General features: G+C 46.9%; 1 protein-coding gene across 3 annotated transcripts in view; it reads right to left on the bottom strand.

The window, feature by feature from the left end:
- MGRN1 (mahogunin ring finger 1) overlaps window positions 1-13,217 on the bottom strand; it is a 42,084-nt gene extending 28,867 nt beyond the window's left edge. For 2 of the 3 annotated variants that reach the window (XM_084882335.1, XM_084882334.1), the window contains exon 1: window positions 12,971-13,216. In XM_084882335.1, coding sequence (XP_084738461.1) covers window positions 12,971-13,058 — 88 coding nt within the window. In that variant the 5' untranslated portion in view covers window positions 13,059-13,216. Of the gene's footprint in view, window positions 1-12,970 lie in introns of all 3 variants that reach the window. The other variant, XM_084882336.1, reaches the window with a different exon arrangement.
- Between the last annotated feature and the right edge of the window lie 4,797 nt (window positions 13,218-18,014).

The following is an 18,014-nucleotide window of genomic DNA, read 5'->3' on the forward strand; positions in this document are numbered from 1 at the left end:
TTTCCTGCTATAACCTCCTCCTGGCACCTTCAAGGTCCAACCAGGTTGTCAATGTTTTTATTGATTTCAGAGAGAGGAAGGGAGAAGGAAAGAGAGAAACATCAATGATGAGAATCATAGATGGGCTGCCTCCTGCATGCCCCTGCAACCCAGGCATGTGCCCTGACCGGAATCCAACTGAGACCTCCTGGTCCATGGGTCAATGCTCAACCACTGAGCCACAATGGCCGGGCCAAGTATATATGTATTTTTTATTATTATAAATCATAATGATCTCTGCCAAATAAATGATGACATTAATAAAGACAGGGTCCACGTCCCCCTCCTAAGAAACACAACTGGCCCTGGGACCTGGGACATTGGTATGGATTTCATTCAGTTGCTCCATTCATCATCCCCACTCCAATGGAAAGGGATCTTAAAGGCTATTGATTCCACCAGCTGAAATTTCTCATTCGGTGACAAGACAGCTGTTTCTGGTTCCAACTTCAGGAAATCCGCCGTCGCTAAGCCCCAGGTGGGCTTGATTACCAGGAGATCAGAACATCAGTCTCCAGAGTACCAATCTCAGGAAGCATCTTTAGGCCCTCGAGAACACTCTGCCAGGAGCAGCCCTACAGCCTGTTCCCAAACAGTGAGAGAAGAGACTGACTCGAAGGGAGTCCCACCCACCTCTAATCTCCCTGTTCATGGAGGTCACACATGTGCACAGAACAGCACTTCTCTGCTTGCCACACGCAGGCCAGTGACTCAGCACACGTAACCTCCCTGAGCCCCTGTGTCCCCCTCTGTAACAGGTGAGGCCTCAGAGAAGTACACTGGCTGAAGACAGAGAGTAACGGGACAGCTCGGGATGCCCTAGGCCAGTGTTTCCCAACCTTCTCTCATGATGAGAATCACCTGGTGGAGTTGTTAAAACACAGATTCCTGATTCCCAACTAAGAAGTGCTAAACTAGAATTTTTGGGAACATATAGGTAAAATTGTATACTTAACTAGTGCTCTAACACAGATGTTATATACAGAGCACTAAGTTAGGTATGCAATTTTACCTATATGTTCTCAAAAATTCTAGTTTAGCACTTCTTAGTTGGGATTCAGGAATCTGTGGTTTAACAACTCCACCAGGTGATTCTCATCATGAGAGAAGGTTGGGAAACACTGCCCTAAGGATACAAGGAGTCGTGGACAGGTAAAAAGACTCCTGATAAGCATTTGCTTCCCAGCCTCCCACAGTGGGAAGGCCTATTTAACACAGCAGGACGATTTCAGAAGCTCTCAGCCTCCATCAAGAAGGAGCACTAAGCAGCCGAAACCGGTTTGGCTCAGTGGATAGAGCGTCAGTCTGCGGACTGAAAGGTCCCAGGTTCGATTCCGGTCAAGGGCATGTACATTGGCTGTGGGCATATCCCCGGTAGGGTGTGTGCAAGAGGCAGCTGATGTTTCTCTCTCATCGACGTTTCCAGCTCTCTATCTCTCTCCCTTCCTCTCTGTAAGAAATCAATAAAATATATTTTTTTTTAAAAAAGAAAAAAAAAAAGGAGCACTAAGCAAAGATTTTGCTTCTCTTGGGCTTCCATAATTTGTTGCAGCCACCTTTACGGAGGGAGGATACTCCCCAGCTTATACTCTTTTCTAAAAACAGCCTGCACCAGAGAGGAAGGGAGAGGGACAGAGAGAACTATCTCAATGAGAGAGAATCATTGATTGGCTGCCTCCTGCAAACCCCCTACTGGGAATCCAGCCAGCAACCTGAGCATATGCCCTTGGCCAGAATCGAACCTGGGACCCTTCAGTCCGCAGGCCGATGCTCTATCCACTGAGCCAAACTGGCTAGGACCATGGCAGCATTCTGCATAAGAGACGAAACCAGGAATTTCCCTAGCACTCCTACACGTGAATGAACAAACACACAGGAGTATCAACTGGAAGATCACGTAGCAATGAGAGGAAAGCAGCTACTGCCCATGAACTGTGTGTACCAGGGCCTGTCGTCGTCAAATGTGGAGGGAGAGTGTCCGTTCTGTTTATATCAAGTTTAAAAATAGGCCAAACTCACCTCCAGCTCTGTGAGATCAGAAAGGGGTTTCCCAGGGAGGAAGAAGATTGTGAAGGGGCACCAGGGGGCTTCAGGGGACTACTACTTCAACACAGTGAGTTGTAAACACAGTAAAGGCCACCCCACTAAGAGGAAGAAAGCGCCCGCACCCCTTTTATCCTGGGCTGCACAGCAGCCACTTTCGTGGCAGGGTAAAAGGCCCTTGGCCATCTGACCAGACCAACACTAACTTGGGCTTTCTTCAACTGCCAGGCTTGCAGGCCTTCAGAGAACACGATTCCAAAGGGCCAAGAAAAGTTCTGCGTATGCCTGCACACATGGCAGGGCTGATGTGAAAGTTCAACAAAGCCCAGGGGGAGCAAAGCTGGCAGGAGCTGACAGAGGCCAGAAGTGACGATTTTCTCAACAATTCCCAGAGAAACTATGAAAGGTCCCCTGCCACACGCATGGAACTAAGTGGGACCTCAGAGACAAACATGCAGAGCTCCAGGCCCTCTCAAACCCCCGAGGGGGAGCGACACCCGAACATCAAGACCTGACGAATCTCAGCCCAGGGAGCCGCAGGTCCACGTGGCAATGGCAGGCTTCTAAACCCAAGCCACCCTCTGCTTCCTCTTCAGGGAAGCAGATTCTAAGCCCCTTACCCCGCCATGGCCAACTTAAAAGCTTTTTGTTGCTGTTCTTTTTCTTGTTGTGTTTACCTGAATTTTAACTACTGAAGATTGGAAAATACAGCTCATTTATATAGCTCTCACAACAATAAACTCCAAACCAAGTTGATAAGAGCAGGGGCACAGAACTACTTATGTAAATGGCACAGGTGACATTTGGGGAAGGTGAATGTTCTGATGCCAACAATGATGGTACAGGTCTTTGAATGGGGAGGTGAGCCCCTATTCTCACCCCCATCCCACTGCCACCAACACTTGGGTCTCAGCGCACAAGGTCACTTCCCTGGATAGTGATGGCTCGTGGAACCAGAATGCCCTTAGTGACAAAGGACACCCTTAGTCACACAAACATCCTCCCTCATCTAGAACACCTGCCTCAGTTTTTTCCTTCAGGCACCAAACAAATCAGAGTCAGCAAGCCCCTGACCTGGAAAAGATAAACCAACACCAGAATGGAAGGTGGTCAGATAGATGTTTCAACCGCAACACAAAAGCACACACCACAAGTCTCCTCACACCCACCTTGTACCCCTCCATTACGTTGGCACAGACCCAGAAATCCTAAGCCCCGACCTGACACCCCACAGAATAAGACACAGCACAGTCTGCTTAAGCAGCTCGCACACTAGGGAGATGGGGGTCGCTTTCTGCAATAATAAATTTGCAAAAGCATGTATTGAGCGCCTCCTATGCACCAGCCCCAGGTGCTATGCAACAAAGAGCTCAACCTGATTTCTAGTTCCTCCACTAAAGAGAACAAAAGTCTGGTGTCACAAGGACATGGCAAAGCTCCAAGAAGATAATAGAATGCTTTTAAAGTACACACACCTGATTACAAAAGAGTTAGATCGCCCTTCCCCTCCTGTCCCCTCCACGGGCTGTGGGTCACAAGGCTTATTTCCCCTCCTTCTGACTCTTCTCTGGGGTGACCTGTCCCAGCATGACCTCCCTTAAACACCGGGACAGGGCAGCAAGTATAGCTCTGAGACATAATTAACAGTAACAGCAGCAGGAGGAGGCATAGCTGTGGCAGGAGCCGTCCACGGCCTGGCACACTCCATGATGCACCTACTGCGCTCCAGGCTCTTTTCCACTGGTGGACACAACCTTCTCTTTAAGTGCTTGAATGTGGTGTCCTAACACCTGCTTTGACGCTTGGCTAGGGCAAGGGAGTGCAGGAATAAAATCTCACATTAATGGACAACTAATTTTTTAAAATATATTTTATTGATTTTTTTACAGAGAGGAAGGGAGAGAGATAGAGAGCCAGAAACATCGATGAGAGAGGGACATTGATCAGTTGCCTCCTGCACATCCACTACTAAGGATGTGCCCACAACCAAGGTACATGCCCTTGACCGGAATCGAACCTGGGACCTTTCAGTCTGCAGGCTGACACTCTATCCACTGAGCCAAACCATTTAGGGCTATGGACAACTAATTTTATACAAAGGTGCAAAAGCAATTTGATGGGGAGAAAATTCTTTTCAACAAATAGTGTTGAAATAACTGAATATCAAAAAAAAAAAAATGACCTTAGATCTTTATCCCAACGATACATGAAAAATATTAACTCCAAATGGATCACAGAGCTAAACGTATGAGCTAAAATTATAGAACTTCTAGAGGGGAACATAGGAGATCTTTGTGGCCTTGGACTAGACAAAGATCTCTTAGGTGCAACTCCCAAAATATTAACCATTTAAAAATCAATAAATTTACCTTCACCAAGATTTAAAACTTTTGCTCCTCAAAAAACACTATTAAGAGTACTAGCTGGTTTGGCTCAGTGGATACAGTGTTGGCCTCTGGACTGAAGGGTCCCAGGTTCGATTCTGGCCAAGGACACATACCCAGGTTGTGGACTTAATCCCCAGTGTGGGGTGTGCAGAAGGCAGTCAATCGGTGATTCTCTTTCATTGTTGATGTTTCTATCTTTTTCTCCCTCTCCCTTCCTCTCTGAAATCAATAAAAATATATTTAAAAAAAAAAGAGAAACAACATTAAGAAAATGAAAAGCCACTGAACAGGAAAAAAATATCTGCAAATCACAGAGCTGCTAAAGGAATTGTATCATTGTATTCAGAATACATAAAGAACTCCTACAACTCAATAAGAAGACAATCCAATTTTTAGAAATTGGAGGGAGAAAAAAAGACTAAAACAAACATTTCTCACAGACAGACACATACACAGACACACAGGCTATACAAATAGCCATTAAGCACATAGAAAGATGCTCAATATCATCAGTTACCAGGGAAATGCAAATCAAAACCACAATGAGATACCACATCACCCACCATGATGGCTATAAAAAATTTTTTTTAAAAAGACAGATAGCCCTGGCTGGGTAGCTCTGTTGGTTAGCAGTGTCATCCCAATATGCCAAGGTTGTGGGTTTGATCCCTGGTCAGGACACATACAAGAATCAACCAATGAATGTATAAATACATGGAACAACAGTTGATGAGTTTTTGTGTGTGTTTTTTAAAAGACTCAGCCTCCACTATGGGTGCAGCCATCTTGTGTTATGGAAACCCCACCTCCACTGTAGGCGCCACCACCTTTGTGATGGTGTGATGGTCAATTTGCATATTCCCTCTTTATTAGATAAGATGTCCAGAAAGGACAAATTTTAAAGATTAGTGATGGGTGGGGGAAGGGAATGACTGCAAAGAAATACAAGAAAACTTTGGGGGGTGATGTAAAAGTCTAAAATGGACTGTGGTAATGGTTGTACAATTCTCTAAGTTTACTAAAAAATCACCAAATTGTATGTTTACAATGGATGAGTTCTAAGGCACACAAATTATATCTCAATGAAGCTATTAAAAGAAAATTAATACAGCCCTAGCTGGTTTGGCTCAGTAGAGAGAATGTCAGCCTGTGGACTGAATGGTCCATGTGCCCTTGACTAGAATCGAACCTGGGACCTTTCAGTCTGCAGGCCAATGCTCTATCCACTGACCTAAACCAGCTAGGGCTAAAAATAATTTTTATTGGTTTTCAAAAAGAGATGGAGAGAGGGAGGAAGGGGAAGGAGGAGAGAGAGAAATATTGGTTAGTTACCTCCCAAATGAGTCCCAACTAGGGACTGAACCTGAAACCTAGGCTTGTGCCCTGACCAGGAATCAAACCCAAAACCTTTCGGTGCATGGGACGATGCTCCAACCACTGAGCAACACCATCCAGGGCTCATTGGTTGCTTCTTGTATGTACCCTGACTGGAGATCAAAACCACAACCTTGTGTATCAGGACGATGCTCTAACCAACTGAGCTACCCAACCAGGGCCCAATTATATCTTTTTAAAATATATATCCTATATAATAAAAGCCTAAAATGCAAATTGTCCCCTCGACTGGGAGTTCAACCAAGAGTTCAATCACTCACTATGATGTGCATTAACCACTATGGGGCAGCACGGAACCTGGCGGGTGTTGGCAACATGCTGCAACCTCTCACCAGCTACCTGGAGGCAGAGGTGACAGGGATGGAGGTGCAGTGAGAATGCAGGGTGTCCACAGAGCTCACTCTCTCTCCCTGCTACCCTCCCCAGGGATGCCAGAGCTCGTGTGCCAGGGAATCCCCCATACTCAAGTGCCGGGTGCACCAAGGAGCCACCTGTACTTGTGCAGCCTCTTCCAAGTGAGCTGGGCTGCTGCTGCAGGGACCGCAGGGGCTGTTGAGGCTCCCTGTGGGTCTGCAAGGCCGGCTGGCAGAGAGGATGCTGCCTGTCCAGCTTCTGTGTGGTGCAGGTGGGCAGCCCAGAGGTCCATGCTGTACCCCAGACTGCGGCGTGGGGACTGAGGTGCCATAGCTCAGGCAGAGGTGGATGCATGGGGACTGGGGCCCAGGTGCTGCCCAGGGCCCAGAGGTCAGCTGGGACCTACGCTTCCATGTGAGACGCTTGTGCTTCGATAGCCGGCCAGGCCTAAGGACCGCACTGGGCCTCTAGTGTGTGTGTGTGTGTGTGTGTGTGTGTGTGTGTGTGTGTATTTAAATATATTTTTATTTATTTTAGAGAGGAAGGAAGAGGGAGTGAGAGATAGAAATATCAATGATCCCACACTGGCAATCGAACTTCCTGGTTCATAGGTCGATGATGAGCCATGCCAGCCAGGCCCAATTATCTCATATAGATGTAGATATAGATATAAACATAAACATAGAAATAGACATAGACATAGATATAGATATATGGCTAATATGCTGAGTGTCCCTCCGACCATCTGACCAGTCGCTATGACACGCACTGACCATCAGGCGGAAGACGCTCTTTTACAAAGAAACAGCACTGTGGACCTGGCGCTCACAAAGCAACACTCAGCTTCCCCCAAGTGGGACACAGGCCCCGCCACCACCCTGGAGCAACACCCCACCGAATCACAGCCAGTGCTACCAAGACCCCATGACACAAAATGCAGCTTATAGCCCAGCCCAGCTCAGAAACCATCGCTGTGGGCACCGGGTAATGATGTCACATAGCAATGCCTGGCTTCCTCTCCCTAGTGACTAGCCTCCTTGCATTTTCTTCAGCCAGGAATATGATTTGCTTTATAGCCAATTCCAAACATTTTACAGTTTAACCAAATGTCTGTGAAGCGTGTTCCCTCATCTCATTTGATCCTCACAGAAGTCCTGGAGTAGGTAGATAGAAGATTCGGAAGAATCCTATTTTCTTTTCATTAGCCGGAAAACAGAGATTTAGAAAGTTTAGAAACTTGACCCGATTGAAAAGAAGTAAAAAATGGTGGACCTTAAAAATGACTTCAGGTTTTCTCAATGAGCAAAATATAGTCAAGCACTGCTGCAGTTAAATATTTTACCTTTGTTCTCCCTGGTGATCTACAATAAAAATCTGCTTCATGTTGATATTTACTGCTGTGTTACTGACAATTACCTAAAAGAGAAGTTGGGGTGCTTCACTGGGCTGGAAAAGTTTAGCTAAATCAAAAACCAGGTCTAATTAAGCGAGTTTATTATATATATATATATATATATATATATATATATATATGTATGTATATATATATATATATATATATATATATATATATATATAAAAGGCTAAGTTGACTCACATATGTGTGATACATATAAAGCTCTCGCTGGCACCAATCTATCAATATTGATTGTGAATTTAGTTGACATTTTTATTACAGAAAAAGGGTGAATAGTGATATTAAAATATTTATTCTAATTAATTTTCTTAGAATGTGCATGAATCCATGCACCGGGCCACTAGTACCTTAATAAAGCTTAGTGAAAATACTGGACAGTTAGAGATGTTTAAAAAATATTAGCACCAAGGATTCTTTCTCCTTGTATAATCAACAAAATGGCAGACTTGAAAAGGTAAAAACATTCTAATTAAAACTACTGAGCCCAGCTGCTGCGGCTCAGTGGTTGAGGATGAACCTCTGAACCAGGTCTTGATCTGATTCCCAGTCAGGGCATAAGCTCAGGTTGTGAGCTCGAACCCCAGTAGGGAATGTGCAGAAGGCAGCTGATCAGTGATCCTCATCATTGATATTTCTATCTCTCTCTCCCTCTCACTTCCTCTCTGAAATCAATAAAGATATTTTTTTGAGAGTGCAGCAGGGTGGTGAGGGAAAAGTAGGGGAAGGGACAGTCACTGCCACTGATGCCATTGTGCCAGCCCATGGGGTTTCCACTCTCTCTAAAAATCAAGGCTGGGTGACACTCCAGAATGGGAGACAAGCCAATTTGGGAGCAGACTGGATCCACCTTCATTCAACATTACTACCTACCAGTTATTTGATAACAACAGAACCTAACTACCCTGTTTCCCCGAAAATAAGACAGTGTCTTATATTAATTTTTTTCTCCCAAAGTTGCGCTAGGTCTTATTTTCAGGGGATGTCTTATTTTCGGGGAAACACGGTAGTTGCAATTTACATTGACACATCATGCCTTACATGGGAAGGACAGCAATTCCAGGGGAAAGCTGCCATTGTGGAAAAGTTGTCTAGCCTCCCATTCCAGAAAATCCAGCACAGAATCACAGCACAGGACCATCAACCCGCACCAGATAGCTGCATCCTCAGCACGGTTGTGGGCCAGCTTAAGGCTGATGAAGACCCCATCATGGGGTCCCACCAGATGTTCCCACTGCAGAACATCAACGATGTTTGGGTTCACACCAATGGCATGTTCAGGCTTGCCAGGCACAATTTCAGCTGACCTCCTCCCTGCCAGGCACTCATGCTGTTTCCTCCTCCCTCCTCTTCCAGTTACTATTCACCCTCCTGCAGATGCTCCAATATCATTCACAAATGAGCAGGACCGAGGTGGGAGCGGGCACAGTGCGCTGCTGCTACCTGCCGTGTTTCCCCGAAAATAAGACATCCTCCGAAAATAAGACCTAGCGCATGGAAAGATAAGACATCCCCTGAAAATAAGACCTAGCGCAACTTTGGGAGAAAAAATTAATATAAGGCACTGTCTTATTTTCGGGGAAACAGGGTAGGTATTGTGCATGATGTCTGGACGCTAGACTAGCTACATCTGACAGGAGACGTTTGTGTTGTACCAGTGCATGCCTTGGAAAGACTTAAGTAATGCAAAAGATTGTCTTTTTTTCTTTTTTCCTTATCTACTAACAAGTTGCTCTAGTAACCCAAAGAAGTGAAGGAGAAAGCAGCTGCTCACCGTCCAGATATTGACTTGTTCAGATGTTTCAATGCTTCATGATAAAATGATACCATAAAATTTTTCTTAACAGTTAAAAAATATATATATATACATATATATTTTTAAAGAACAATTGAGCCCTAGCTGGTTTGGCTCAGTGGACAGAGTGACTTCAAACTGAAGGGTCCAGGGTTTGATTCCAGTCAAGGGCACATGCTCAGGTTGTAGGCTCCATCCCCAGTAGGGGACATTCAGGAGGCAGCCGATCAATGATTCTCTCACCATTGATGTTTTATCTCCCTCTCCTTTTCTTTCTGAAATCAATAAAAATATATTTTAAAAGTAATAATAATAATAAGAAGAAATCAATTGAAAGGTCCTTTGAGGAACCTGCTAAAATCATCTCAAATGCTCCTGCAGTCCCCAGACCACTGGTAGGAAAACATACTGAAGTACTGCTAAGATCCCCTCTGCCTCCAACTGACCCTCTCCAAGCTAGGGACAAAGAAGCAGAAAGGATAGCTTTTGGACTGGACAGGCCCCAAACACTGCAGTCACTGGCAGCAAAACCCAGGCGGCCCATGGCATCCACCTGGGTGCCAGTCCCAATCTACTAGTTGCAGCTGACTGGGTGCCCATTGGTGGATTCTGAAACCAATTCCAGGCTCAGCTGGAAAGAGTGTCCTGACTGATTAGCAAAGTCTGCCACGCAGAACCTAAAAATGGTGCTGCAAATGCCTTGTATTTGTGGCTTTGCCCAAAGGTCCAAGAGAAGCCCTAGTCGGTTTGGCTCAGTGGATAGAGCATCAGCTAGGCAAACTCATTAGTCAACAGAGCCAAATATCAACAGCACAATGATTGAAATTTATTTTGAGAGCCAAAACCTGAATTCTGCACATGGGCCACGAAGTTTCAATCATACTGTACGTGAGGCGCCCGAACGGGGTATTTTGTGGAAGAGCCACACTCAAGGGGCCAAAGAGCCTCATGTGGCTCGAGAGCCTCATGTTTGCCGACCACTGAGCTAGTGGACTGAAACTCTCAAGTTTGATTCTGGTCAATGGCAGGTACCTCAGCTGCAGGCTCCATCCCTAGTCCTGGTGGGGCACGTGCAGGAGGCAACCAATCAGTATGTCTGTCTCTCACCCTCCCTTCCACTCTTTCTAAAAATCAATGGAAAAATTATCCTCAGGTGAGGATTAACAAACAAAAAAAGGTCCAAGTGAAGGGACATCAAGTTTGCTTTGGTCCCAGGTGCCACATTAAAATTTTTTAAAATGTTTTTTACTGATTTCAAAGTGAGGAAGAGAGATAGAAACATCATTGATGAAAGAATCACTGATTAGCGGCCTCCTGCATGCCCCCTACTGGGGATTGAGCCCAAAACCCAGGTATGTGCCCTGACCAGGTATCAAACCATGACCACTGAGCCACACAAGCCTGGCACTACATTAAACTTTTTAAAAATATATATTTTATTGATTTTTACAGAGAGGAAGGGAGAGGGATAAAGAGTTAGAAACATCGATGAGAGAGAAACATTGACCAGCTGCCTCTTGCAAACTCCCTACTGGGGATGTGCCCACAACCAAGGTACATGCCCTTGTCCAGAATTAAACCTGGGACCCTTAAGTCCACAGGCTGACATTGTATCCACTTAGCCAAATCAGTTAGGGCACATTAAACTTTTTTTAAAAAATAGATTTTATTGATTTTTTACAGAGAGGAAGGGAAAGAAATAGAGAGCCAGAAACATCGATGAGAGAGAAACATCGACCAGCTGCCGGCAACCAATGTACATGCCCCTGACCGGAATCGAACCTGGGACCTTTCAGTCCTCAGACCGACGCTCTACCAGTGAGCCAAACCGGTTTCGGCACATTAAACTTTTTTATATCTCTGCCATACCACTGCTAACTGCTATTGGGGTCTGAGCTAATCACCTGATTTCCTTCTTAAGCCATTATAGCAGCTAATACTTTTTGAAGGTTCTTAGGTATGAGGCACTGTTCTGAGTACTGTACAAGGATCAGCCCATTTTACAGATGAGGAAACTGTGGCCCAGGGGCCGAAGCAACTTGCCTAAGGTCACTCAGCTAAAGACAGGCTGGAAGAACATAAGCAATGAAAAGGATGACTTCAACAGCTGCTCCATCATCTGGGGAAGTCAGCCCACAGGGCCTCCAGAGGGTCCCCAAACCAGGCTGGGCCGCCCTGCCCTTGTGCCTGAGCCACAAGCAGGCATGGAGAACTCCCCAACTAGTAAGCAACAGTATCTTCTGCCCAGTTGTGACTGCATCTCCTACTCACTGTCCTAAATCTATATCCACCCCCTTCATATCCAGTAGCTCCAGACACTCCATTTCTTTCACCTTCTCAAATCAGGGCAGGGCAGTTCTCAAACTTGAGTGGACATTGGACTCACCTGGGGAATAGGTTATAAATGCAGGTTCCTAGGCCCCCAGCAGGTCTGAAGCAGGGTCTGGGAACTGTATGTTTCACAAGCTTCCCCACTGGTGGGAGCAGGTGGTTCCTCTGAACCACACTCAGAGGAAACTGGGCCTGGTGGGTGTCCGCAGGCCAACTGGGAGGCCTAGAAGACCACGTCTGATCAGATGCTTCAGAAGCCAGGATCAGAGGACCCAACATGGAAGTTCCCATGATGTCCGAACTCCCCATCCTCTTTCTTCTCTTTCCATGGCACATGACCAGATGAGGGAGATGGGCAATAAGGAACTGGGGCCAAAGTTCCGGGTCAGGCCACACTTATTATTAAAGGCACCAGAACAGAGTAGGAACAGCTCATTTGAGAGTCGGATTCCTGGTCCCAGATGTGCTTCCAATCCCCGAGTCCTTGGGAAAGTCACACCCTCCCTGCTGGCGGCTCAGATCTCTCGTCCCAAAAAAAAGGGAGACCAGAGAACCCAGAGGTCGGTCCCCTCCAGCCATTCTCCTGTTCTCCAGCAAGATTCCCAGCCTCTTCCCCAGCGACTATAATCATCTCCTCGGGCCCAGCTCCACGGTCCCCACCATACACAGGCGCCAGCCAGGAGGTCACAGGAGAGCTAAATCTCTGTCCATACGGGACGGACAGTGTCTGGACCACTGTCTGGATCTTCGCACCAAGTCACCCAAGAGAGCCAAAACCGGCGATGCTATGATGTCAATCTGTATGACAATGACCACTTTGTGAGCACGAGTGAAGCGCTGGGCACAGCGCTAACTCCTTGGCAGCGTCGCGCCCGAAACCTCATCCGGGGCCTAGCAGTTTCCCGAGGGTCCCCCCAGGGTGCAGACAGGGAGCTGAGGCACGCAGGGCGAAGGGACTGACCCAAGGTCACCCAGCCTGGACGAGGAGGCCAGTCCAGGGCCCCACGCACGTCCCGGGGGGCCGGGTCGAGGGCGCCAGCAGCTCTGGGCAGGAAAGACGGCAGGCCAGGCCGGGAACCCAGGAGAGCCCGACCCGACCCCGGCGCGGAGGGCCCCCCCGCACGGGCGCGCCTCGCCGGGCGCGCCTCGCCGGTCCCGCCGGCCGCCAAGTCCGCGCCTCGCCGTCGGCGCCCGAGTCCGCCCGCCACTCACCGCACTTCGGGGGATAGCGATAGGCCGAGTTCGCCTGAATGTCGATGTCCTCCACGCCCGCAATGCGTCGGCTCAGGATGGAGCCCATGGTTACGACGGGCCGGCCCGGCCGGGACCGACTGGGACGGGGACGGCGGCGGCAGCAGCGGCGTCTTCACGCAGACATGGCCGGGAGCAGGCCGCACAGACGCCAGCCCACGGCCACCCGCGGAAGCCTCAGCCTCCGAGCCCCACCCCCGACTCGGCTGGGCCGATGCGACGGCAGCCCTCCGCCCCCGGTCCAAGGCATCTCGGGAAATGGAGTTCCCTCGCCTCCGAGGGCACCCGGGCTGACGCGCGGAGAGCGCGCCTAATCAACTACATTTCCCAGGGTGCTCCTCGCCCAGGTCCTCTGAAGTTGTTGACAAGCGCTCCGGGACAAACCAAAGGGAACTTCTCTGGACAAACCAGAGAGGCGGGACCGTCAACCACCACGCAAGTTGTCCTTCCCTCTGCATTCCAAGCACTGCACCAACGTTGTAACTCTTTAGCCTCCTAATAATCCGTTCACATGTAGACCCTTTTATTTATCCACCTTTACTATACCCCTCTCTGAAATATCTCCCTGAGCCACCGTGGCACTCCCCGCTTCCCTGGGTTTATCTCCTGTCCTGGCCAGCAGAGGGCACACATTTACTTGCCACCCCAAGCTTACCTGGAGAGATGGTCCAAGACCTTATCCTTTTCCAAAATTCAAGGCATCTTTCCGATTCTACGTCCAGAACAATAACTTTAACACATAATTTTAAAGCTACACCTCCCCTACCAAAGAGGCAGTAGACCTCTCCCCTTTTTACAAGTAGAGAAACTGAAGCATGAAGAAGGGGGGTCTGCATATAAGGTCAGAATTAAAACTTTGCAGGTTGCAATGAATTCTCCTGGCATATATCATATATATATTTGATTTTAAAGAGAAAGGGAGAGGGAGAGAGAGAGAGAAACATCGATGAGAGGAATCATTGATTGACTGCCTCCTGCACACCCCACACTGGTTTTGGAGCCTGCAATCCAGGCATGTGCCCTACCTAACCAAGAATCCAACTGTAACCTCCAGGTTCATAGGTCAACATTCAACCATTGAGCCAGGCGGGCCTGGCTTCTGGCTTTTGACTTACATAAAACTCAGTAAGCAGGAAACAGGGGCTTTGTTTTTACCTACATTTCAGTTGAGAAACAGAGATTTCTAGAAGAAAGTGACTTCCCCAGTAGAACCTGCTGTATCCAGAAAGTAACTAAGGAGGGCAGTGGCTAGCTAAGAGTCTCAAACGATAAGTTCACCACAGTCCACATTAAAATTAGTCTTTTACCTTTCTAGAGGCCAGAATCCAGAATGCTTCCTTCTGTTGTCGGGGGACCAGGAAGCCAAAACTAATAAAGGAAGGAAAGAGTTGGATGATTGTGAGGGAGAGGCCGTGCCTTGGGAGAGCTTGATTAAATCTCTCTGCTCCACAACTAAGACCCTTTTTAGTGAGCCCCTACTACATTCCAGACATGGTGTTGAGGGCTTCGCACATATTCTCATTTAATTCTTTAATATCAGTCCCATTTTCATTCCCAATTTACAGAAAAGTGAGGCTGGGAGAGGTGAAGTACCCCATGCAGGTCACATAGTATATAAGTGGTAAAGCTGGAATTTGAACCAGGCTACTTCTTTTAAGAGAAGTGCCACCTCAGAAACAGGAAGGCTCCAGTGCGCCAGATTTCATATCTCTTGTCCCCTGAAAACACCCCCACCCCATGTGATCTTCCCTTAAATTTATTTCTGTTGAATCACATAACATTTGTATATAGACCAGCACTGATTCTCTGTGTAGATATACCAACCTCCCGCTTTGTGGGGAGGGAGTGAGAGTACTGAAGACCCTGATGTTCCCATTGAAAAAATAACCTAAGGACACATCCACCCCATGGATCCTGGGCCAGGGAGTCATTTCCATGGAGCCATTTTTTTTTTTTTTTTTTTTTTTTTTTGGCTAATTAAACATTCCTCCTAATAGAGCTTTGGACTTGTGGTGTATTTTTCTGTGTTTATCTATGCCCAACTGGGAGACAGTCCCTTTCTTTTTTTAATTTAAATTCTTTATTGTTTAAAGTATTACATGAGCTGAAACCAGTATGGCTCAGTGTATAGAGCGTCGGCCTGCGGACTGACCGATGATTCTCTCTCATCAATGTTTCTAACTCTCTATCCCTCTCTGTAAAAAATCAACAATATATATATATATATAAAAGAAGTACATAGCCGAAACCAGTTTGGCTCAGTGGATAGAGCGTCAGCCTGCGGACTGAAAGGTCCCAGGTTCGATTTGGGTCAAGGGCATGTACATTGGTTGTGAGCATATCCCCAGTAGGGGGTGTGTAAGAGGCAGCTGGTCTATGTTTCTCTCTCATCGATGTTTCTAGCTCTTTATCCCTTTCCCTTCCTCTCTGTAAAAAAATCAATAAAATATATTTTAAAAAAAAGAAGTATATGAATACAAGGTGTGGTGGGTACTATGGGGGAATGGATTGAGATGATATGAAATAACAGGAGAGACCTTCTATTGATAGGGGAGTGAGGGGAAAGAAGGCATCTCTGAGGAGGTTACATTTAAGCCAGGACTTGAAATATAAGAGCTAACCAGGCAAACTCTGAGGGGGTAAGCCAGTTCCAGGCAGGGGGAACATCATGGACAAAGACTCTGAGGCGGCACGGAGCTGATTATGATTTCTGAGCTCAAAGGCCTGTGTGGCTAGAATCAAGTAAAGGGAAGAGTATGGGAACAGAGATCAGCCAGTATTGGGTCATGGGAAACAGAAAAACACATTGATTTGTTGTTCCACTTATTTATGCATTCTTTTTTTAAAAAATCAATATTTTATTTCAGAGAGGAAGGGAGAGGGAGAGGATTTGGCTCAGTGGATAGAGCTTTGGCCCACAGACTGAAAGGTCCTGGGTTCTATTCTGGTCTAGAGCAGCGTTTTTCAACCGCTGTTCCGCGGCACACTATTGTGCCGCGAGATGTTGCCTGGTGTGCCGTAGGTGCAGACAAGACAAGAATTTTATAATATTTCACTATTTTGTTTACTTAATATTTCATAATAAAGTAATTATAAAATACTTTCTTTGTGTTTATTTGATTCCTATTCAAGAGAATTACTTTATATATAGTCAATATAGGCACAGAGTTAAATTTTTTAACATTTTCTAATGGTGGTGTGCCTCGTGATTTTTTTCATGAAACAAGTGTGCCTTTGCCCAAAAAAGGTTGAAAAACACTGGTCTAGAGCATATACCTTGGTTATAGGCTTAATCCCTGGCCCCAATCAGGGCAAATGCAGGAGGCAACCAATCAATGTGTCTCTCGCATATCAATGTTTCTTTCTCTCGCTCTGTCTCTTCCCTCCCTTCCTCCCTCCCTCTCCCTCTCTCTCTCTCTCTCTCTCTCGCTCTCTCTCTCTCTCTAAAAAAAAAAAAAAAAAAAAAAAAAAAAAAAAAAAATTAATGGAAAATATCTTTGGGTGAGGATTAACACACACACACACACACACACACACACACACACGCTCTAGGCACAGTTCGTGGCCTCCAGGGGTGAGTCCCTCAAGTTTACACTTCTCAAGCCTCATGAGAGGGCAGGATCCTCAACTATCCATTCTTGTGCTCTGATAAGCACATCTGTGGAGTGATTGGAAGAATGGAGGTGGGGAGTAGGAGGCCAAGGGATGCTGAGAAGGCCACGACCCTGCACCTCTGTGAACTGGCTATGCCAACTTTGGCAAGGCCCTCACCTGTCTGGACCTCAGAAAAGATGAGGGCACTGCCTGAAATGCATCTTACTTTCTCTCATCCCCCATCTACTGGCCTCAGCTAGCAGCCCCCATCTGAGCCTGCTAAAGAAGCCAAAGTCCACTTTGTAGCCAGGCTGAAAACAAAGTTTTTTACTTCTCTGCTGCTCCTGGAAAACAAGCCAGCTGGGGGACTGTAGGGGCCAGAGGGGTGACCTTTGCTTTTGCCAGCCCCACCTACCCCACCCCAGTCTGGGCTGGACAAGCCTGTGCAGGTACCTGAGTGGTGCCTGGATGAGGGTGGGGACAGGTACTTTCTGCCTCCCTCAGCAAGAAAAGCCCCCAGTAGGCCCTGCCAACACTCACCCTCCCTTGCCAGAAACACATCCTGCTTGCTCGCTGCATGCCTGCTCTTCTTCAAGCGCCCTGAACACTGGCAAAAGTGTAAGGAGTCCTGGATTCCAGCCTCAGTTTCCTTATCTGTAAAATGGGCTTGGACTCACTAGACAGAGGCAAAGAGGTGAGTACTAGAAATGGTTTGCTGAATGCCAGGCCCATGTTGAGCTCCTCATCGGCATTACTCCATAGCAGACCCGGGAGAGCTCCTGGCTCTCACCTTCAGTTCTACAAATGAGGAAACTGAACTTGCCCAATATCAGTCATTAAGTGGCAATGCCAGGCCTGGCAACCAGGTTTGTCTGGCTCCAGAACTTGTTCACCTTCCACCATGCCCTGTTGCTGTCCCAATGATAACAGTACCTATACTCAGAGCTGCCTATTATGTGCTGGGTACTTTGCCCCCATTAATTCATGTTTATGATGTTAGATATTGACTGCAGGCCCCCTACTGGAAATGGAACCAGTCAACTCTTGGTTCATGGTTGACATTTAGCCACTGAGAGATACTGGTGCAGAGGGAGGGGCCATTCTTTTTTGTTGTTGTTAATCCTCACCTGAGGATATTTTTCCATTGATTTTTAGAGACAGTAGAAGAGAGAGGGAGAGACGAGAGAAACAATGATGTGGGAGAGACAAAGAGAAACACGATGTGAGAGAGACACATCAATTGATTGGCACCCTGACCAGGGCTGGGAAGCCTACAACTAAGGTATGTGTCCTTTACCAGAATCAAACCCAGGACCCTTCAGTCCATGGGCCCACATCTATCCACTGAGCCAAACCGGCTAGGGCAAGCCATTCTTAATAAGAGCAGAAATTTTCAGGCACTATCAGGGCT

This window comes from Pipistrellus hanaki (assembly GCF_964339955.1).
Source record: "Pipistrellus hanaki genome assembly, chromosome: 4".
In the NCBI taxonomy this organism is placed as follows: Eukaryota; Metazoa; Chordata; class Mammalia; order Chiroptera; family Vespertilionidae; genus Pipistrellus; species Pipistrellus hanaki.